Source organism: Leucopleurus acutus, assembly GCF_964270905.1.
Source record: "Leucopleurus acutus genome assembly, chromosome: 5".
NCBI lineage: Eukaryota > Metazoa > Chordata > Mammalia > Artiodactyla > Delphinidae > Leucopleurus > Leucopleurus acutus.
Window position 1 is genome coordinate 132305388 of NC_139147.1, and position 23695 is coordinate 132329082.

At 38.3% G+C, this 23695-nt stretch overlaps 1 protein-coding gene and 1 pseudogene across 2 annotated transcripts in view; one reads left to right on the top strand and one right to left on the bottom strand.

The window, feature by feature from the left end:
• Positions 1-12696, top strand: part of MRPL3 (mitochondrial ribosomal protein L3) — a 44450-nt gene extending 31754 nt beyond the window's left edge. The window contains exons 9-10 of the mRNA XM_082839740.1: positions 1428-1505; positions 12257-12696. Coding sequence (XP_082695866.1) covers positions 1428-1505; positions 12257-12409 — 231 coding nt within the window. The 3' untranslated portion in view covers positions 12410-12696. The remainder of the gene's footprint in view (positions 1-1427; positions 1506-12256) is intronic.
• Positions 12697-17545: 4849 nt separating this feature from the next.
• LOC309961808 (elongation factor 1-alpha 1-like) lies at positions 17546-23169 on the bottom strand (annotated as a pseudogene). Its single transcript has 3 exons — positions 23151-23169; positions 18109-19089; positions 17546-17777 (listed from the first exon to the last, which is right to left on the bottom strand). The product of its transcript is annotated as an elongation factor 1-alpha 1-like (transcript).
• Between the last annotated feature and the right edge of the window lie 526 nt (positions 23170-23695).

A 23695-nucleotide genomic window follows, 5' to 3' on the forward strand; every position in this document is an offset into this window, starting at 1 on the left:
GCATACATATTTAACGTGTGTCTGCGTATGGTGGTTCTAATAGGTTTTACAATTATTGAGGGGTGGGGGAAACGTGTACTGTGTGTGTGTGTGTTGGAGTTGTCATATATGTTCATTTAACATGCAAGCCATGGAAAATGCACTCATTAAAAAGAAAAAGTTAATTGTCTACTATTTGACCTGGAAGATTTCCACAAAGTGTTGTTGCATGAAAAAATAGAGATTCAGAGCATTACGTATAATACTTTTATAAAAGAGTAAACAGAAACTCCCTACATGTATATGTCACCATGCCATGTAAGCACAGAGAAGAGTAGATGGTTATATATCATATTGCTTTCGATTAAATGTCAAATGTGTGGGTGGATGTGGGTGAGGAATAGGAGAGAGGAAGACAAAATAGGAAAATAGAGTACTAAAAAAGCATGTGGTATATATCCATTTTTGTAAAATAATTATATATTTAAAAGGGGCAGGGAGTTAAATTCACTGTCTGCTAACTTGAGGAACATATGTAATATCTAAATGAAAATGAGTTGTACATAATAGGTGCCATGTAATTATATTTTTATTAAAACAACTAATCTGTCTATATGTGTGAAAAGTATAGAAAGTACAAAAAAGAAAATAGGTCATTCAAAAGAACAACCCCCAAAGACAACCACTGGTAACATTTTGGTACATATTCTTTCATTCTCTATTCTAGATGTATTTTATTTATAAATTTTAACCAGCAGAAGTTTTTAAAATTTTATATAATTAAATCTAAGGGGTTTTTTTTTCCCTCTTCTGTTACATTTATACTTGCCATAGACAACTATTTGTATCTGTCTTTGTGCATTTTCTTTTCATGTATGCATATGTGTGACAGGAGAGAGATTTCAGTTGCCCTAGTATTTAACATTTAGCCGTGAGCTATGGGTCAAACTTGATTTTACCCCCAAATACTTTCTCAGTACCATTTCTTGACTGTTCTCTCATTTGTGTAAATGTTTTTCCCACATGAAGATCTGTTTGAAGGCCATCTGCTCAGCACACTTTTTAAAAAATTAGACCCAGAGAGGTTGCGGCTTCCCAGTTTCTAGTTGCAGCAAGCTCATGTTAACTAAGAATAAAATAAAATTGAACTGTCATGTGTTATTCTTGATGGTGCCAGGAGAATATTGAAATATCGAAGTAGTCTTGATCGTTCAGTCACATTTATACTTAAAATGAGAGTTTTCTACCACTTACATGAGACATATCTGTTGTAGTATTACAGTACAAGTCATCCATAGGATTTGAAATTTTTATTCTCATTCAATATTTTGAGGTGCTAACATGATTATTTCTTTACAGGCTACTTATAGCCTCAGCTTTTGTTTGTATTGATATAAGTATATTCTAATATTTTTAACTCTTAAGGTTTGATTTTATTTCCACTTCAGGTGTGGAGAATAAACACAAAGCACAATATAATCTATGTAAATGGCTCTGTACCTGGACACAAAAATTGCTTAGTAAAGGTATGTATAACTCTCTTTATTTTCCCTTGTTCAGAGATGTGGATGTGTGCCATAAGTTCTCCTCTCACCCATAAATGTGTCTTGAAAATAAGTAGCTGTTTCTCGACATGTTCTTTGCTATTTTTTCTGCTTTTTAGTAGCACCTGAGTGAGAAAATTGCACAAAATAACCTATAGCCTATGTCTCTAAAACCATGAACCTGCACAAAGGGTAGGTCCAGTAAGAGGTTCTTTAGAAATACAAAAGGATATTAGCAAAACTACTTGCAAAAATATCAATATATCTCTATCCTTCCAAAAAATAACTTTTTCATTTTTTAAGAGTACTTTGACATGGGAACCAGAAGTATATGTGGTGGAAATAAAATGAGAAATGAGAATCAACAAGAAAGGTGGTTTGAGGTGGACATTTTAAGGAAAGATTTATTATTATTATTATTACTAGCATTGCTCTGTTTTCCTTAAAAATACATTTTTATGTTCAAAACATGAAGAGAAGAAAACATGTTATACAAGATAGACTTGAAAAAACGTTCTTAAGCTCTCAGAGATTTAGTTCCATCAAATAAAATACAAAATAAATATTCAACGTGGGATTTAAGTCAACATAATACAAAATGAGACATCACTTTTGAATTTTGAATCTTCCATTCTGAAAATAAATTTGTAGTTGAAGTGATATCAGCAGTTCCCCAAAATAGATTCTTCATTACTCTTCCAACAATAACAACAAAAATAGGCTGAAACTTAACCCTCAGATTTTTCAAAAAACCTGTCTTTTTCTATGTATTCTTTTTTTTTTTTTTTTTGTGGTACACGGGCTTCTCACTGCTGTGGCCTCTCCCGCTGCGGAGCACAGGCTCTGGACGCGCAGGCTCAGCGGCCATGGCCCACGGGCCCAGCTGCCCCACAGCATGTGGGATCCTCCCAGACCGGGGCACGAACCTGTGTCCCCTGCATTGGCAGGCGGACTCTCAACCACTGCGCCACCAGGGAAGCCCCTTCTTTTCATTTCTTAAAGTAGGTTCCGTTACTAGCATAAAGTACAATATTTGTTTCAGTCTTACAGTAATTAAAATTCCCTTTCTGGAACTCTTCACTTTTTTGACTAGAGTATTCTCATTTTTGTTTTTAAAGAAAAAATGCATTTGATTAATTCTTGCAAGATTTTTTGGTCTTTTTTTTTTTTTTTTAAGTTTGCAGTTTTTTAGGTTTAAGTAAGTTTTCAGGCCCCTGGTGACCCAAGTCATGTACATAACAGGTACTTGAAGCCAGCACATTGTCATTGTGCTTTTCCTAACATTTTGGCCTCATAATTCAGTGTATTCTTACCTCCAGATTTATTACATTGTATAAATATAACAACCTAATAAAAAAGAAAAAAGGAAAATGATCATTTTTCATAATAAATTATACTGGATAGCAGATGAAGTTTTAAACATTGTCAAATCCTCCTTTTCTCCCCATTTGCTGTATACAGTTCTAGGCTGGCTTCCAGCTGAGCCTCACTGTTGCTGTGACTCCTCAGGTTCACCTCAGCATCTTCCTTGACTCCAGCAGGGATGAACAGGTGAACTGCCTTGAAAAACCATATGTGCAGGGTTCTGATCTGGCTGTTATAAATAGATTATAATCAACAACACTTATTACTCAGATTTTTCCACCCACTTCAATAAAGATTGCCTCCAGAAACTCAATCCATTTAATGGATGGTGGCTTGCTATACTGAAGATATTCAGAAGGTACACTGAAGGCAATTCCAAAAGAGGAGTCCAAATACATTTTGAGAAACTATACCATCAGAGAAATGTCTAGACACTTTGAACTGTTAACACACTAGGTGAATATATTTCCAACAAACAGATTTTGATAAAAGAACTCATCTTGAAAAAAAATCTTTGAAATATAGTGCCTTTTAACTGTCTTTTATAACCTTAAATGTCTGTCCCAAACATTAAGGTGTGGGTTTGGGGGAGTTTTTTGTGGGCTTATGTTTTAAATGCCAAAAGTTTGGTAAATCTGCTGAAAACAGTCACCCCACTTTGTCCATTCTTCCCAGTGATCCCATAGCAGGTGAATAAGCCCCTTGCCATTGGAGGTTGAGGCTCGTCCTGCTGGACAGGCAGCCTTATTGGCACCCACTCACTGCACAGGAGCTTTTGGCTCCATTAGAGTACGGAGTACAGGGCTGCCTGTCATTCATTCTAAAGTTAGTAAGATAGGCTTAGGGATAACCAACCTGTTTAATTAATGTAAGCTTTTTGTTCTTTGGATTCACTAAATGTATTAAGAGAGCCTAAAGAACTGTTATTTACAGCATAGTGTACTGTAATATTTGTGTTTGCTTGTCCCTATATCCTAATTTATAATTTAAGTTTATTTTCAGATTTGCCTGTTTTTTGTGTGTGTGTCCTACCTCCAGCTTTCCTAAAAAGTGTTTGAACTGGTTTGCCGATATACATAAATATAAAAAGAATGAGAGGGAGTCCTGAAGGCGGGGAAATAATAAAGCCAGGGATAAGATTCAGTGCACAAAAACATGTACCAGCAAATTCGGGACAAGATGGTGGAGAAGAGGGACCTTGAGCCCACCTTCTCTTATGAGCACACCAAAATCACAACTAACTGCTGAACAATCATCAATTAAAGAAAAAGCTGGAACCTACCAAAAAAGATATTCTACATAATATACAAAAGAAACCACAATGAGATTATAGGAGGGGTGCACTTGTGATGTAATCAAATCCTTTACTACCTGGTGACACAAAAAGTGGAGAATGATCATATCACAGAACTTCTCCCACAGGAGTGAGAGTTCTGAGCCTGACGTCAGGCTCCCCAGCTGGGGGCCTGGCATCAGGAAGAGGAGCTCCCAGAGCATTTGGCTTTGAAGGCCAGTGGGACTTGATAGCAGGAGCTCCACAGGACTGGGGGAAGCAGAGACCTCACTCATAAAGGGCACATGCAGAATCTCATGCACCTGGAACCTGGGCAAAAGCAGTAATTTCATAGGAGCCTGTGCCAGACCTACCTGCTGGTCTTGGAGGGTCTCCTGGGAAGGTAGGGGGCAGCTGTGGCTCACCCTTAGGACATAAAAACCAGTGGCAGATGTATTAGGCAGTATTCATCTTCATGAACTCTTGCTGGAGGCTGACATCTTGCTTGGGTCATTAGCACCAAAACCTGGCCCCACCCAACAGCCTGTAGGCTCCAGTGCTGGGACACCTCAAGCAAACAACCAAGTGGGCAGGAACACAGCTGCATCTGTCAGCAGACAGGCTGCCTAAAGACTTCCTGAGCCCACAGCCATCTTTGGACACACCCTTTGACACGGCCCTGCCTACCAGAGGGTGAGGAATCAGCTCCACCAACCAGTGGGCTGGCACCAGCCCCTCCTGTCAGGAAGCCTGCACAAGCCTCTAGAGCAGCCCCATCCAGCCAGGGGCAGACACCAGAAGCAAGAAAACTACGATCACACAGTCTGTGGAACTGGGTTTGCAGACTGGTCCCTGATCCTTCAGGGATGAGAGGGAGGTGTACTGCTGGGACATACAGGACATCCCACTTCTCCAAGGTTGAGAAATGTAATTAACCTACCACACACATAAAAATACAAGTAGAAATTTAGACAGACTGAGGCGGCAGAGGAATATGTTTCAGATGAAGGAACAAGATAAAATCCCTGAAGAACAGCGAAGTGAAGTGGAGGTAGGCAGTGTACTCGAGGAGTTCAGAGTAATGATTGTAAAGATGATCCAGGAATTTGGGAAAAGAATGAATGCACAGAGCAAGAAATTAGAAGTTTTTAACAAAGTCAGAAAATATAAAGAGCAACCAAACAGAGATGAATATAATAACTGAAATGAAAAATACACTAGAAAGAACCAGTAGCAGAATAAATGAGGCAGAAGAATAGAGCAGTGAACTGGAAGACATAGTAGTAGAAATCACTGCCGTGTAACAGAATAAAAAAGAATGAGAAGAAATTAGGACAGTTTAAGAGAACTTTGGGACAACATCAGGCACACTAACATTCCCATTGTAGGGATTCTAGAAAAAGGAGAGAGAAAGGGCCTGAGAAAATACTTGAAGAGATAATAACTGAAAACTTCCCTAACCTGGGGAAGGAAACAATCACCCAAGTCCAGGAAGCGCAGAGTCCCATAGAGGATTAACCCAAAGAGAAACACACCAAGACACATAGTAATCAAATTGACAATACTTAAAGATAGAGAAAATATGAAAAGCAGCAAGGGAAAAGGTATAAATAATGTACAAGGGAACTCCCATAAGATGGTCAGCTGATTTTTGAGCAGAAACTCTGTAGGCCAGAAGGGAATGGCATGATGTATTTAAAGTGATGAAAAAATCTACAACCAAGAATACCCAGCAAGGTCCTCATTCAGATTTGATGGAGAAATCAAAAACTTTAGACAAGCAAAAGATAAAAGAATTCAGCACCACCAAACCAGTTTTACAACAAATGCTAAGGGAACTTTTCTAAGGGGAAAAGAAAAGGCTGCAACTAGAAACAAGAAAATTATGAAATGGAAAAGCTCACTGGTAAAGGCAAACATGATAAAGGTAAATTGTCCACACACAAACTAGTAGGGAGGTTAAAAGACAAAAGCAGTAAAATCATCTGTATCCACAATACACAGTTAAGGGATACACAAAACAATTAGATGTGAAATATGATATCAGGGACCTCCCTGGTGGTACAGTGGTTTAAGAATCTGCCTGTCAGTACAAGGGACACGGGTTCAAGCCCTGGTCCAGGAAGATCCCACATGCCGTGGAGCAACTAAGTCCGTGCACCACAACTACTGAGCCTGTGCTCTAGAGCCCATGTGCCTAGAACCCGTGCTCCACAACAAGAGAAGCCACCACAATGAGAAGCCCATGCACTGCAACCAAGAGTAGCTCTTACTCGCTGCAACTGGAGAAAGGCTGTGCACAGCAACAAAGACCCAACACAGCCCCCCAAAATAATTAATTAATTAAAGGAAAAAAAGAAATAGATCAAAAACAGTAATCATGAAGGGAGGAGAGTACAAATGTGGGGTATTTAAAATGCAGTTGAAATGAGATCAGCAACTTAAAACAATCATATGTATTTATATATATACACACACACACTGCTATACTAAAACATAGTAACCACAAACCAAAAATCTGTAATACATATACACACAATAAAGAAAAAGGAATCCAAACGTAACACAGATAGTCATCAAATCACAAGAGCAGAGAACTAAGAAGAAAGGGACAAAAGATCTACAGAAATCCAATAACAAAATGGCAATAAGAACATGTATATTGATAATTACCTTAAATGTAAGCGGATCAAATACTCCAATCAGAAGGCATAGACTGGCTAAATAGATACAAAAACTAGACCCGTATATGTGCTGTCTACAAGAGACCCACTTCAGATCTAGAGACACACAAAGTAAGGGGATGGAAAAAGATATTCCATTGCAAATGCAAATCAAAAGAAAGCTGGAGTAGGAATACTCATATCAGACAAAATAGACTTTAAAATAAAGACGGTTACAAGAGAGAAGGACACCACATAATGATCAAGGGATCAATCCAAGAAGAGATATAACAATTGTAAATATATATGCACCCAACATAGGAATACCTCAACATATAAGGCAGATGTTAATAGACATAAAAGTAGAAATTGACAGTAATAATAATGGGGGACTTTAATGCCCCACTTAAATCAATGGACAGATCGTCCAGACAGAAAATCACTAAGGGAAACACAAGCCTTAAATGACACATTTAATGACCAGATGGGCTCAATTGATATGTATAGAACCTTCCATCTGAAAGCAGAATACACATTTCAAGTGCACATGGAACATTCTCCAGGATTGATCATATGTTGGGCCACAAAGCAAGCTGTAGTAAATTTAAGAAAATTGAAATTGAATCAAGCATCTTTTCAGACCACAACTCTGTGAGTTTAGAAGACAACCAGGGAATTCCCTGGTGGTCCAGTGGTTAGGACTCCGTGCTTTCACTGCCAAGGGTGCATGTTTAATCCCTTGTCAGGGAACTAGTATCCCACAGGCCGCCCGATGCAGCCCAAGAAAAAGAAAAGAAAACAGCCACAAGAAAAAAACCTGCAAAAAACACAAACACGTGGAAGTTAAACAGTATGCCACTAAACAACCAATGGATCACTGAAAAAAATCAAAGAGTAAATCAAAAAATACTTAGAAAATCATGAAAACGAAAACACAATGATCCAAAACCTATTGGACACAGCAAAAGCAGTTCTAAGAGGGAAGTCTATAGCAGTACAATCTTACCTCAGGAAACAAGAAAAATATCAAATAAACAACATAACCTTACACCTAAAGCAACTAGAGAAAGAACAGTTGAAACCTAAAGTTAGCAGAAAGAAAGAAATCATGAAGATCAGAGCAGAAATAAATGAAATAGACACTTTAAAAAAATCAGTAGAAAAGATCAATGAAATAAAAGCTGATTCTTTGAAAAGATAAAATTGGTAAATCTTTAGCCAGGCTCATTATGGAAAAAAAGGAGGGCCCAAATCAGTAAAATCAGAAACGACAAAGCAGAAGTTACAGCCAATACCACAGAAGTACAAAGGATCATAAGAGGCTGCTACGAGCAACTATATAGCCATAAAATGGACAACCCTGAAGAAATGGACAAATTCTTAAAAACGTGCGATCTCTCAAGACTGAACCAGGAAGAAATAGAAAATATGAACAGAGGAGTTACCAGTACTGGAATTGAATCAGTAATTTTAAAACTCCCAACAAACAAAAGTCCAGGACCAGATGGCTTCAGGCAAATTCTACCAAACATTTAGAGAAGAGTTAACACCTATCCTTCTGAAATGATTTCAAAAAATTGCAGAGGAAGGAACACTTAACTCATTCTATGAGGCCACCATCACCTTGATACCAAAACCAAAGATATCACAAAAAAAGAAAAGTACAGGCCAATATCATTGATGATCATAGATGCAAAAATCCTCAACAAAATCAAACCAAATAAAAAAGAAAATCTAGCCAACCGAATCCAACAATATATTAAAAGGATCATACACCATGATCAAGTGGGATTTATCACAGGGGTATAATGAATTTTCAGTATCTGCAAATCAATTAGTGTGATACACCACATTAACAAGTTGAAGCATAAAATTATATGGTCATCTCAATAGATGCAGAAAAAGCTTTTGACAAAATTCAACATCCATTTATGATAAAAAAAAACTCCAGAAAGTGGGCATAGAGGCAACCTACCTCAGTATAATAAAGGCCATATGTGATGAGCCCACAGCTAACATCATAATCAACAGCAAAAAGTTGAAAGCATTTCCTCTAAGATCAGGCACAAGACAATTGCCCACTTTTGCCACTTTTATTCAACATAGTTTTGTAATTCCTAGCCACAGCAATCAGAGAAGAAAAAGAAATAAAAGGAATCCAGATTGGAAAAGAAGTAATTGTCACTTTTGCAGATGATGTGATACTATACATAGAAAATCATGAAGATGCTATCAGAAAACTACTAGAGCTCATCAATGAATTCTGTAAAGTTGCAGGGTACAAATTAATACATAGAAGTCTGTTGCACTTTATACACTAACAACAAAAATCAGAAAGTAAAGGAAACAATCCCATTTACAATGACATCAAAAACAATAAAATACTTAGGAACAAACCTACCTAAGGAGGCAAAAAAACCTGTACTCTGAACATTATGAGATGCTGATGAAGGAAATTAAAGAAGACACAAACAGATGGAAAGGTATATGATGTTCTTGGATTGGAAGAATCTATATTGTTAAAATGACCATACTATCCAAGGCAATCTAGAGATTCAGTACATTTCCTATCAAATTTCCAATGGCATTTTTCACAGAAGTAGAACAAGAAATTTTAAAATTTGTATGGAAACACAAAGGACCCCAAACAGCCAAAGCAATCGTAAGAAGGAAGAATGGAGCTAGAGGAATCAGGCTCCCTGACTACAGAGCTACAGTAAGCAAAACAGTATGGTACTGGCACAAAAACAGACATGTAGATCAATGGAACTAGATAGAAATCCCAAAAACAAAGCTGTGCACACATATGGTCAGTCTACATCAAAGGAGGCAAGAATATACAATAGAGAAAAGGCAGTCTTTTCAATATGTAATGCTGGTAAAACTGGACAGCTCTGTGTACAAGGTTAAAACGTTCTCTAGCACCAAATACAAAAATAAATTCAAACTGGATTAAAGACCTAAATATAAGACCAGATACTATAAAACTCCTAGAGGAATAAACAGGCAGAACACTCTTTGACATAAATTGCAGCAATATCTTTTTTGATCCATATCCTAGAGTAATGGAAATAAAAACAAAAATAAACAAATGGGATCTAATTAAATTTAAATGCCTTTGCACAGAAAAGGAAACCATAAAATGGAAAGACAACCTGCAGGATGGGAGAAAATATTTGCAAAACGATGCTACCAACAAGAGATTAATTTCCAAATGTACAAACAGCTCATACAGCTCACTATCAAAAAAAACCAAACAACCAAATCAAAAAACGGGCAAAAGACATTTAATGTCTAAGTAGACATTTCTTGGAAGAAGACGTACATGTGGCCAAAAGGCATATGAAAAATAATGCCCAACGTCGCTAATTAATAGGGAAATGCAAATCAGAAAAAACTATAATGAGGTATCACCTCACACCAGTCAGAATGGCCATCATCAAAATGTCTACCAATACTAAGTGCTGGAGTAGGTGTGGAGAAAAGGGAGCCCTCCTACCCTGTTGGTGGGAATGTGAATTGGTGCAGCTACTATGGAAAACAGTATGGAGACTTTTTAAAACTAAAAGCAGAGTTACCATATGGTCCAGCGATCCCACTCCTGGGTATATATCTAGAGGAAACGATAATTTAAAAAGATACATGCACCCCAATGTTCATCGCAGCCCTATTTACAGTAGCCAAGAGATGGAAACAACCTAAATGTCCATCGACAGAGGAATGGATAAAGAAGCCATGGTACATTTATACAATGAAATACTACTCAGCCATAAAAAAAGGAAATAATGCCATTTGCAGCAACATGGATGGACTACAGATTATCATATTAAGTGAAGAAAGCCAGATAAAAGATACTATACGATATCGCTTATATGTGGAATCTAAAAAATGATACAAGTGAACTTATTTACAAAACAGAAATAGACTCACAAACATAGAAAACAAACTTATAGTTACCAAAGGGGAAAGGGGTGACGGAGGGATAAATTAGGAGTTTGGGACTAGCAGATACAAAGTACTATATATAAAACAGATAACCAACAAAGACCTACTGTATAGCAAAGGGAACTATACTCAATATCTTCTGATAACCTATAATGGGAAAGAATATGTAAAAGAATATGTATATATGTATAACTGAATCACCTTGCTGTTTCTTGGGTATAATCTATAAAAATTTGAAAGTACCTGAGAATTCACCATTTAGGCAATTTATAACTAAATTTTCACAGTTATCAAATTTGCACAGAAAGTTTTGTTGTTCGTTTTGTTGTTCATCTGCTTGGGTTTTATTTTCAGTTACAAATTCTGAGACAATTGAATTGGTAAGAATTTGACCTTTTTTTCCCCAAGTTAAAGTTCACCTCAAGATTAGTGGATTGGAAAAAAAGGTTAAACAAGTATATTTTCTTCTGGGCAACTTACTGATAATTTCTTGGAACAATTTTAATGAGAAAAATTAATATAGGTGTTTTTCTGTACTTAGCTATTCCTAGCAGCTGTGTACTTACTTCAACCATATTATTCATTTCTTATTGCCAAAATGAGTATGCCTTATCTTAATCTGTTTGTGTAATTACGTGTAATTGTTTTTTTACTTCTCTCTGAATGAAGGCTGTAGAATGAGTCAGAAGCTTTAAAGAACCCAGTGTTTTCCAAAAATATAACCCAACATTTTAGATCATATCAATATCTGTACTATTCCTCAGTTAATGAATTTACAAATGTAATTAGAATATTTTTAGAATATAAAGAGCTAATACAGCTGTTTACAAGACTTCTGGGTTTATTATTGTTTCTGTTAAATACTATTCTGTCCTTAGCTTCTCAAAGAGAACACTACTTGTTAAATACAAGCTAATTTCCTTAACAAAACTTGATATTTTGGGTTATGTGCTCTTAGAATTAAGGCTAACAAAAGTACTAGGTAAATTTTATATTTTTTAACCCAAGCTCAAAAAATTTATGGTAGAATATAGAATAATAAAAATGTAAGTAGATAATAAAATTAATAATTGAGATGTAGATAGTAATACCTTTTAGGTATATAGTTTATATCAGTTATTTATATTTGAAAAATCAATTTGGGTATAATTGATATTTATGTAGTAATTGTAGAATATAATTTATTCTGTTGGGCAGTTCTGTTTATGGATAAAATATAATCAGTAATTTTAATCTCATGAGATAGCTGATTAACTTGAGGAAGGTTATATTTCTGTCATTGAATTAGTTTATTGGAATAAAAATACATATATAAAGTAAAAGGAACTCAGTGTATAACAGCTGTGTTATTCACATTAGAAAATTAAAGAACAAAAAACAAAGAAAAAGGAAGAGCTGTTCTTTGATTATGAATAAGTAAACCAGACTATCTTTAAATAACTTAATTGGTATCACTTATTAATAAGACCTTTGCTTCCTCCCCCCAGATCAAAGATTCTAAATTGCCTGCATATAAGGATTTCTGTAAAAATCTACCATTCCCAACATATTTCCCTGATGGAGATGAAGAGGAGCTACCAGAAGATTTGTTTGATGAAGATTTGTGTCATCCTGGGGCACCTTCTATTACGTTTGCCTGACCTGGACATGACAGACTCCCACATGTCCTGTGAATTCTGATGAGCCAGAACAATAATATAACCAGGAATTATGTTTTCTTTTCTTAGTAACAACATACCACACTGGTTATCTTTGTCAAGGGCATAAATTTATCATTCATCCTCCAACTGAATTTCATTTAAAAAATTACCACATTAAGCAAACCGGTTAAGTAGATTGAATATGCCAAATTTAGATGGACCGGCAGTTTGCATATTAGTAAAATCTTTGTAATTTGTGGGCTTTGTCCTTTTTTTACTATGTATTTCTCAAGTTATCTTAAATGTTTATAAATTTAGCTTCTTTTACTAAAGACTTGTCTGTTTTGTGAAAGGGTGGTTGTGGAACAGTGTCAAATCATATGGGGACTATGGTATTACCTATTTAGGTAAAAGAAACTATTTCCTGAGTCCTAAAAAGAAAAAGGAATTGAGATTTTTATCTAGATTATAGAAATGTTTATGTCATAGTTAAAGGCCTGACACAATAAGATCATAAATTATGGGTCTTATTTACACTTCTGTTGGGAGGTATAGTTATTTTTTAGTTAGATCACTCAACTATAAGACAGGTGTAATTATTTTTCCTTTTTTTTCAGCCATGCCCTGCAGCATGCAGGATCTTAGTTCCCTGACAAGGGATCCAGTCTGCCCCCTGCAGTGGAAGCTCAGAGTCTTAACCACTGGACCACTGGGGAAGTCCTGTAATTATTTTTCCTTGATGCCTTCCAAAAGGGATTTGAAATGGCCTGGGTGTACGTTCAACAAACTTTTTTTTTTTTTTAATTTATTTATTTTTGTCTGAGTTGAGTCTCCATTGTGGCACACGGGCTTTCTCTGGTTGCAGCAAGCGGGGCTACTCTTTGTTGTGGTGAGCGGGCTTCTTATTGCTGTGGCTTCTCTTGTTGCGGAGAATGGGCTCTAGGCGCGCAGGCTTCAGTAGTTTGGCATGCAGGTTCTAGAGTGCAGGCTCAGTAATTGCGGTACATGGGCTTAGTTGCTCTGTGGCATGTGGGATCTTCCCAGACCAGGGCTTGAACCCGTGTCTCCCGCATTGGCAGGCAGATTCTTTTTTTTTTTTTTTAACATCTTTATTGGAGTATAATTGCTTTACAATGGTGTGTTAGTTTCTGCTTTACAACAAAATGAATCAGTTATATATATATACATATGTTCCCATATCTCTTCCCGCTTGCGTCTCCCTCCCTCCCACCCTCCCTGTCCCACCCCTCCAGGTGGTCACAAAGCACCGAGCTGATCTCCCTGTACTATGGGGCTGCTTCCCACTAGCTATCTACCTTACGTTTGGTAGTGTATATATGTCCATGCCTCTCTCTCACTTTGTCACAGCTTACCCTTCCCCCTCCCCATATCCTCAAGTCCATTCTCTAGTAGGTCTGTGTCTTTATTCCTGTTTTACCCCTAGGTTCTTCATGACATTTTTTTTTCTTAAATTCCGTATATATGTGTTAGCATACAGTATTTGTCTCTCTCTTTCTGACTTAACTTCACTCTGTATGACGGACTCTAGGTCTATCCACCTCATTACAAATAGCTCAATTTCGTTCCTTTTTATGGCTGAGTAATATTCCATTGTATATATGTGCCACATCTTCTTTATCCATTCATCCGATGATGGACACTTAGGTTGTTTCCATCTCGGGGCTGTTGTAAATAGAGCTGCAATGAACATTGTGGTGCATGACTCTTTGAATTATGGTTTTCTCAGGGTATATGCCCAGTAGTGGGATTGCTGGGTCATATGGTAGTTCTATTTGTAGTTTTTTAAGGAACCTCCATATTGTTCTCCACAGTGGCTGTATCAATTTACATTCCCACCAACAGTGCAAGAGGGTTCCCTTTTCTCCACACCCTCTCCAGCATTTATTGTTTCTAGATTTTTTGATGATGGCCATTCTGACTGGTATGAGATGATATCTCATTGTACTTTTGATTTGCATTTCTCTAATGATTAGTGATGTTGAGCATTCTTTCATGTGTTTGTTGGCAGTCTGTATATCTTCTTTGGAGAAATGTCTATTTAGGTCTTCTGCCCATTTTTGGATTGAGTTGTTTGTTTTTTTATTATTGAGCTGCATGAGCTGCTTATAAATTTTGGAGATTAATCCTTTGTCAGTTGCTTCATTTGCAAATATTTTCTCCCATTCTGAGGGTTGTCTTTTGGTCTTGTTTATGGTTTCCTTTGCTTGGCAGGCAGATTCTTAACCACTGTGCCACCAGGAAAGTCCCTCAACAAACTTATTAATCACTTATTACTCAAAATGTTAATAGCTCCTGGGTTTCTCTTCATTGTATGGAATGAAAATGTTTACTAATGGCTACTTATAACGGATAATTAAACTTAAAAATGTTAAGTATAAGCAGACCTCATTTAACTACTGGATTTCCTCTGGACCAGATTCCTGAGGATCCACAGAGTCTAACTTTTTAAACTCCAGGTATCTTCTGAGACTTGATTCACATGGCCACCCAAGAGACTTAATAACCACAGTGTTAGACCTTTTAATAACAAATCCATTAGTTATCAGGAAATCACACAAAAACCTAACAGTATTTTCCGGCCAACTTTGCCTTTCTTATTTTTAATTTTAAATCCAACTGTAGCCACATCTCTTTTAAAGTTTTCATTTATACTTCATCTCTTTTAATTAAAGACTTGTGACTTTAATGGTTCTGGTGACTGAATACAGCATCAATATACAAACATATAATAGCAATATTGGGAAATTCTATGGGAGGAAAGTGGATACCATCCACAACAGCAATTTTTTAAAAGATTACTGAGGAAAAAAAGCCTGACAAATATTCTAAGGTCTTATGGGAGAAGATAAGATGTTATTGAAGGACATAAAAGATAACCAAGATAGTCCTCTCCATTTTTTAAGTTGTGAATGAAAAGATTCAATATTGTAAAGAATTCAGCAATCATATTTTTAAAATCTCAAACAGGACTTACCATAGAACTGTTGAAACTGATTCTAAAATTGATATGAATGTGTAAATTCAAGAATAACCAAAACTTAAAATGGTACCCATTAGTTAGGTTTGCCCCATACTATGATTAGGGACTATTTATGTGTATTTAACTTTGAAATTCTGAATACCGTATGCATCAATTCTGCTTTAATTAGCTGCATTTGACCAAAAGATTTTAGTGAACTTATAGGTATGTCAAGGTTGCTGAAGTTATGGGAAGCAGCTGTTACCATGCAAAACAAATGAACAGTTATTGCTGGGAGAACATAAACTCTTGTTTCTGAATAAGGTATTTGCAGAGGTTTGTATCAGGAGTCCCCAACCTCTTCTGCATGAAAAACTGTTTAATTGCCCAGAAGCCATTGATGGGGGGAATCATTACTCAGCAAGGATGCTTTACACAGTGCAGGAAAGGAATCATATCTGAAAGTAGCCAGATGACAGAAGGGGAGCCAGGACATATGGTGTTTTGAAGAAGGCAGGGAGTCCTCTCCACTAGAGAGCCTGCCCCAGACCTATCACCATCTTCCTCTAGAGTTTGTGTTACCAAGTCCAAGCTTGTGCTGCTCACCCCACTACAGGCCAGTAAATCAAGAGACAAGCTGTTGGGGCAAGGAAAGCCAGCAGACCAAGAAGATGGTGGACTCATATCCCAAAGAACCATCTTGTCTGAATTCAAGTTTCTTATATAATAAAATCAGAGGGAGTAAAGTCAAACATTTCCTGGTTCCAGTTTCAAGTTTCTTATATAATTCAAGTTTCTTATATAATAAAATCAGAGGGAGTAAAGTCAAACATTTCCTGGTTCCAGCCAGCCTCCGGAGGGGATGTGTTAATTCACAGGTGGGCCTGGTCCAGATGTTTCCTGTGAGCTAAACAAAGGTATATTAGCTTAATGCTCATTACCTGGGAGGCAGGGTTCCCAGAGATGGGAAGTGCATATACTTTAAGCTTGTAGGCAACATCCCTTTAGTGATTAACTTGTAATAGAATACAAAGGTTCTTCCCTATTACAATTCCCCATTGCCAATGTCCATTCTACAGTCTTGTGGGGAAAGGGACAAAGACTGCTCTGGCTACTTCCTGCTGAACAGGGACAATGAATCTTTAGCAGTAAAATCCTCTTTCCTTTTTTATCTACAACCATTTGAACCTGATGAAACTCCTTAGCACTTTGTTGTCTAATTTGTAATTGAACTTGGGGTTGGGGTTCAGTTCCAGTTCCCAATACATATACTAAGTTCCTGTGCTGTTTATTTGGAAAAAATTAAATAGGTTGACCCCTCTCCGGCCATAATGAAATTACCATTTACTTAAGTTCAATAGGCAGACCTGTTGGAGTCAAACTCAAGAATAGGGTTTAGTATAATGCCCAAAGTTTTAGCATAACTGGCAACTGCTAGGTCTTTCAGAGCATTTATAGATTCTCCTGCCTGGGCAGACACCTAGAATGAACTACAATACAGTATTTCAAAGGGGCTTAATTTAAGCCTGCTTCTGGGAGCCACTAATCCATAGCAGGGCAACTGACAAGGCTTTATCCCAAGTTAAGTTAGTATTCATTTTCTCAGTTTTTCCTGTTGATTGTGGTCTCTGGGATTAATGTAGTTCCAATGCCTTAAAACAAATCGGGATAATTTCCTTGAGGGCTTTAACTGATTAAAAAGTACTGATTTTAATGAACTCATTTACAAAACAGAAACACAGACTTAAAAAACCAAAGGGGAAAGGTTGAGGGGGAGGGATAATTAGGAGTTTGGGATTATCATATACACACTAGTATATATAAAATAGATAATCAACAAGGACCTACTGTATAGCACAGGGAACTCAGTATTCTATAATAACCTATATGGGAAAAGAATCTGAAAAAGAATATATGTAACTGAATCACTTTGCTGTACACCTGAAAGTAACACAACATTGTAAATCAGCTATACTCCAATACAAAATAAAATAATTTTTAAAGTACTGATTTTAAAAACTAGTAATTTTAAACTGCCACACACAAAACCAGTGGTGGACAAAACAGTCTCCTTTCCTTCTGAAGTTTATACAATTCATTGTTATCATTAATCAGTCTTTTTACGAAGAGTTCTGAGACCATTATTCCACCACTGATTAAGACTGGGGTGGCAGGTATTGGAGGTAATATTCATTTAGCCTCTGAGTTTTCTGGACAGACTTGGTGACCTTGCCAGCTCTAGCTGCCTTCTTTTCCACCACTTTAATGACACAGCAACTGTCTGTCTCATGCCATGAACAGTAAAAAACCCAGAGGAGGATAGAGAAACTCTCAACACATGAGGTCTTGCTAGGAACCGTATCAACAATAGCAGCATCACCAGATCAAAAATTTGGTGCCAGGACTTCCCTGGTGGCACAGTGGTTAAGAATCCACCTGCCAGTGCAGGGGACATGGGTTCAATCCCTGGTCTGGGAAGATCCCACATGCCACAGAGCAACTAAGCCTGTACGCCACAACTTGAGCCCATACACTGCAACTACTGAAGCCTGCACATCTAGAGCCCGTGCTCTGCAACAAGAGAAGCCACCACAATGAGAAGCCTGTGCACTGCAGTGAAGAGTAGCCCCCACTCGCTGCAACTAGAGAAAGCCTGCACGCAGCAACGAAGCCCCAGTGCAGCCAAAAATTTAAAAAATAACAAATATAAAATAAAAACGAACTTGGGCCCATCTTCCAGCTTTTTCCCAGAATAATGATCAGTCTTCAGCTCAGCAAACTTGCAAGCAATGTGAGCTGTGTGACAGTCCAGGACAGGTTCATATCTAGCACTGATTTGGCCTGGATGGTTCAAGATAATCACTTGAGGTATGAAGCCAGCTGCTTCCATCGGTGGGTCAATTTTTCTGTCACCAGCCACATGGCCACAACAAACATCTTTGACAGACATATTCTTGACATTGAAGCCCACACTGTCCCCAGAAAGGCCTTCACAAAAGCTTCATGGTACATTTCAACAGACTTTACTTCAGTTGTAACATTGACTGGAGCAAAGGTGACCACCACGATAGGTTTGAAAACAGTCTCCACTCAACCCACAGGGACAGTACCAATACCACCAATTTTTTAGATGTCCTGGAGGGGCAGACTGAAAGACTAGTCAGTTGGATGAGTTGGTGGCAGGATGCAATCCAGAGCAGCATGGTTCCACTGGCATTGCCATCTTTTGGGTGAATTTCCATCCCTTGAACCAAGGCATGTTAGCACTTGGCTCCAGCATGTTGTCACCATTCCAGCCAGAAATTGGCACCAATGCTCCCGTGTTGGGGTTGTAGCCAATTTTCTTAATGTAAGTGCTGACTTCCTTAACAATTTACTCATACATCTTCTGGCTGTAGGGTGGCTCAGTGGAATCCATTTAACAGCAACACTTACTTGTTTCACACCAAGAGTGTAAGCCAGAAGGGCATGCTCATGGGTCTGCCCGTTCTTGGAGATACCTGCTTCAAATCCACCAGCATCAGCAGCAACAATGAGGACATCATGGTCAGACTGGGATGTACCTGGAAGCATGTTTTTGATAAAGTCTCTGTGTCCTGAGGCATCAGTAATAGTCATGTAGTACTTATGGTCTTGAATTCCCACAGGGAGATATCGATGGTGGTACCACACTCATATTCAGCTTTCAGTTTGTCCAAGACTCAGGCACTCCTCTTCAGAGACTTTTTCTGTCCAGGTGGGATTGCTTCCACCCATCCTGAAAAAAAGTGTCCACAAACACTAGCAGGTATCTGAAATTTCCTGTAGCTCAAGGCATTTGTGTCCAGTTGTTGGTGGCACAGATTCCTTTGTGTTGGGCCCCAATCTGGGAAGGTCCAACAGCAGTCTTTGGGTTGTTTTTAGCACAAATCATGCAATTCTGAGTGACTCGCTGTATGGTCTTCTATAGGTTAGGCCCCATTATATATATTTGAATCCATTGTAAGGTGGCATCTCTCCCGTAATGGGTACTAATATGAATGTGCTGCAGCACAGGGTCCAAGATCACCTCAGGAATTAAAACAATTGTGCACTACATTTCCAGCCAGGCAAGGTGCAATCCAAGTGAAACCCTACTCCTCGACCCTCTCTTTGTCCTTTTCTGAATATACTGGATGGTATTTTGACAAGTCAGTCTGTGAGAGAAGTGATCCTCTTGCCTCAGAGGATATTGCTTTAGGTTAGGTGTCCCAGCGTCCCTTTTTAAGGGGATGTCTATTGGCCATGTGTTTTTGGCCTTCCCTGAGGTGCTGTTAGCACACACTCTGGTCTTACCTTTTCATAGACCTGGGATGGGGGGCAGGGGGACGAGAGCTCTGTCTCCTGGGGTTTTCATGAACACCATCTGTAGGGTTAAAGAGTGTTCTCGTGGAACTCTGATGTCAAGCTGTTCTGAAGAAAAACTTAAGGGTGAAAGCTCATTGTTTCTCCCCCAGTAGGGGCTTACCTCTCTTCCAGTTACTCCCCTTTCAGGAATCCAGTGCCAAAAAAGTGGCATTTTGTTTTACATCTTCATTCTTCTGTTGCTGTTCCCTGTTGAACACTTTAAAAACAACATCTACCCATTGAGAAGGATTCATTCCAAATGCACCATCTAATCTTCACAACTTCCTCCCAAAATCTGAGACACTTTGCCCAAAATAGATCAAATTTATCCTTCTAATATTTTCAGGGGCCTCAGGATCTACATTAGTATAATGTCTGTAGGCTTGATACATCTTTTCCAAAAATTCAGAGGGATTTGTTTTTTTGCTGAATTTCTTGAATTTGGTTTGAACTATTTTGCTTTGGTTCCCCTTTTCAAAGCCCTGCCCAGATGCACTAATAAGTAGTATTATAAATAAGGGCATTCCTCCCTCATCGGGGTCCCATTTTAGTTCAGCTGTGGGTGATACCAAGTGGGCTTCAGTTATAGAGGACCCTCCTTATGAAGGAGGGTTGCAATCTTTCCAGTTAAAGTCTGAGAAACACAGCTGACTGATCATTTGCATTTAGTCCCCACATGAGATAAAGGTGTAAGGGAAATTGCCCTGCCCTGGGAGGGGCCCAAACTGGGTGCCCTGTCAGGTCTTAGATGGCGGTACTAGACCAAATCCCTGTGCCCCAGGAACTAACACAGGATTTTCTAATTGATCCCTATAAGGAGGGGCAGTTCTGAGCCCCAGTGTCAGGAATTGGGGTTGGATAGGAAGGGAAAGTAGTGGAAGGGGTGGATATATTGGCATAACAGCTGGAGGAGTTAAGGTTTTTTATCTTCCCCCCAGAATTAGACCTTTTAAATTGAAGTATAATAGATTTTTTAAAATTGTATTTATTTATTTATTTGGCTGCTTTGGGTCTTCATTGCTGCACACAGGCTTTTCTCTAGTTGCGGAGAGCAGGGGCAACTCTTCATGGTGGTGTGTGGGCTTCTCATTGCGGTGGCTTCTCTTGTTGCAGAGCACAGGGTCTAGTCGCACAGGCTTCAGTAGTTGTGGCACACGGGCTCAGTAGTTGTGGCTCACGGGCTCTAGAGTGCAGGCTCAGTAGTTGTGGCGCACAGGCTTAGTTGCTCCGTGGCATGTGGGATCTTCCCAGACCAGGGCTTGAACCCATGTTCCCTGCATTGGCAGGTGAATTCTTAACCACTGCACCACCAGGGAAGTCTGAAATATAGTTGATTTACAGTGTTTTGTTACTTTCAGGTGTATAGCAAAGTGATTCAGTTATACTGTATATACATATATATATATATTCTTTTTCAGATTCTTTTCTCTTATAGGTTATCAGAAAATATTGAGTATACTTCCCTGTGCTATACAGTAGAACCTTGTTGTTTATCTATTTTGTATATAGTAGTGTGTATATGTTAATCCCAAACTCCTAATTTATCCCTCCCCCTCCTTTCCCTTTTGGTGACCATAAGTTTGTTTTCTATGTCTTTGGGTCTATTTCTGTTTTGAATATAAGTTCATTTGTATCATTTCTTCTTGGATTCCACATATAAGTGATATCATATGATATTTGTCTTTCCCTGACTTACTTCACTTAGTATGATAATCTCTAGGTCCATCCATGGTGCTGCAAATGGTGCTGCAATCCCACTCCTTGGCATATATCTGGACAAAACTCTAATTCGAAAAGATACATGCACCCCAATGTTCACTGCAGCACTATTTACAATAGCCAAGACATGGAAGCAACCTAAGCGTCCATTGACAGGTGAATGGATAAAGATGTGTTATATATATATACACACACACACAAACACACACACACACAGTAGAATATTACTCAGCTATTAAAAAAGAATGGAGGAGTTAAGATATGAAGCAACATATTCTCACTCTCATTCTCTTCCTTTTCTTATTTTCCTTGATATAATAGCACAAATGCTTGCTCATAAAGGATTTCATCATTCTTCCCTGCTTCTTCACAGAATAGCCATAAATAGTAATTGATCATCTCTAACCTTTAAAGGATGACTTTTTGCCTTGGCATCAACCAAACAGGGAGAATTCTGGGCTGAGGGTTTTGGCGATTTTAGGAACCAAGTGGAATCTTTTTCTCTTCTCCCTAGGAATGTCCCACAGACAGGCCATTCCCCCCCCCCATTCCTTTTCTCCATTTGACATCAGTAAAAGTTTTAAATATCACAAAATTGATTTGACTGTAAATGAAGAAACAATACCAAACAAAATGAAGTGAAAAACTCAGAGGACAAACAGTAAATCCTAAATAAACCCTCAAGTTTGGTCTTGGAGTTTTACATATACAATGACACAGGAGACCATAAATGATGTAATTAACACAGCAAGGGTAGCAGTGCATGGTGCACAGGGTCCCAAGATAACCCTGACTAAACCCCCTGTGGAGATCCGGACAGGTACAGTGGCCACACATTTTTACAGTAAAATATTATCTTCTTCTCACTCGTGGGTTCATGGCTGTAATCAGATCACTTAACCACAACCTACCTCAGAGGGCTTTCTTTAAGGGATATTTAAAACATTCCTCATTTTTAAAGACAGAAATTCCAGACAAAACACAAATGGCACATATAAATGCTAGCATCCAAAGAAGCAAACAAACCAGTTCACAAATTGAGTGAAAGTCCAACAAGTCTTTCCTCTCTCCAACAGGGTACCCTAAGCAAAGGTATTTTAGCTTAATGCTCATTACCTGGGAGGCAGGGTTCCCAAAGATGGGCCATTATGTATAATTTAAGCTTATAGGCAACATCCCTTTAGTGATTAACTTATAATACAATACAAAGTTTCTTTCCCATTACATCTGCAGATGGACTGTGTGTCTGCATTTGAGTGTGAAGGAGAAATTTTCTGATCACCTTTTAGTATCACAAGTGTGAGGCCTGTCACTGAGAGCCAGACAGGGAGCAGACAATCCACTTCACCCCCGCTCCCCACCACCAGCACCTTGTACAGCTCCCTATTTTTGAAGAGGATCAGGACCCCGTTCCCGCAAACTTTTTCAGTGGCCCAGAAGAAGTGACCTGACTTCTACTGAGCCAGGTGGGAAAGGAGGATGCCTTCTCTATGCTTACAGGGTACAAAAGCCAAAGTCTGCCTGGTCCAACAGACACTAAGCAAAACACCTGTGATTTGCTAAGAATCTTAGGTCACTTTCTGGCTCCAGCTCTTGTCATCAAATATTCAACCCGAGGAAAATGGAACTCTGCCTACAATGGATAAGCAGTACATGGTCTGGACATGGGTCACTCACCTTTCTGTTTGGAGCCCATGCAATACTAGTGGCTGACTCCTGAGCTGTGTTGGCAGATGGAAAGGCATGGAGTTCAAATGGGCTTGAACTTGATCCACTGTTTTAGATTTTGTCTTGAAATGAGGAAATTTTTGTAATCAAACTTCATTCAGTTTAGACATTTCTTCCAGTCTTAGTTGGTATTAGCTATTAGTTATAAAATAGGTAAATATTGGGCCTCATATAAATTCTGTAGGCCTCAGTAAGGCCAACTGGTCAAGACATACCTGCTTTAGCACTATTCACAATAGCCAAGATATGGAAACAACCTAAATATCCATCAACAGATGAATGGATAAAGAATATGTTTTATACACACATACACACACACACACACACACACACACACACACACACACACACACTGGACTATTACTCAGCCATAAAAAAGAATGAAATAATGCCATTTGCAGCAACATGGATGGACCTAGAGATTATCATACTAAGTGAAGTAAATCAGGCAGAAAAACAAATATCACATGATATCACTTATACGTGGAATCTAA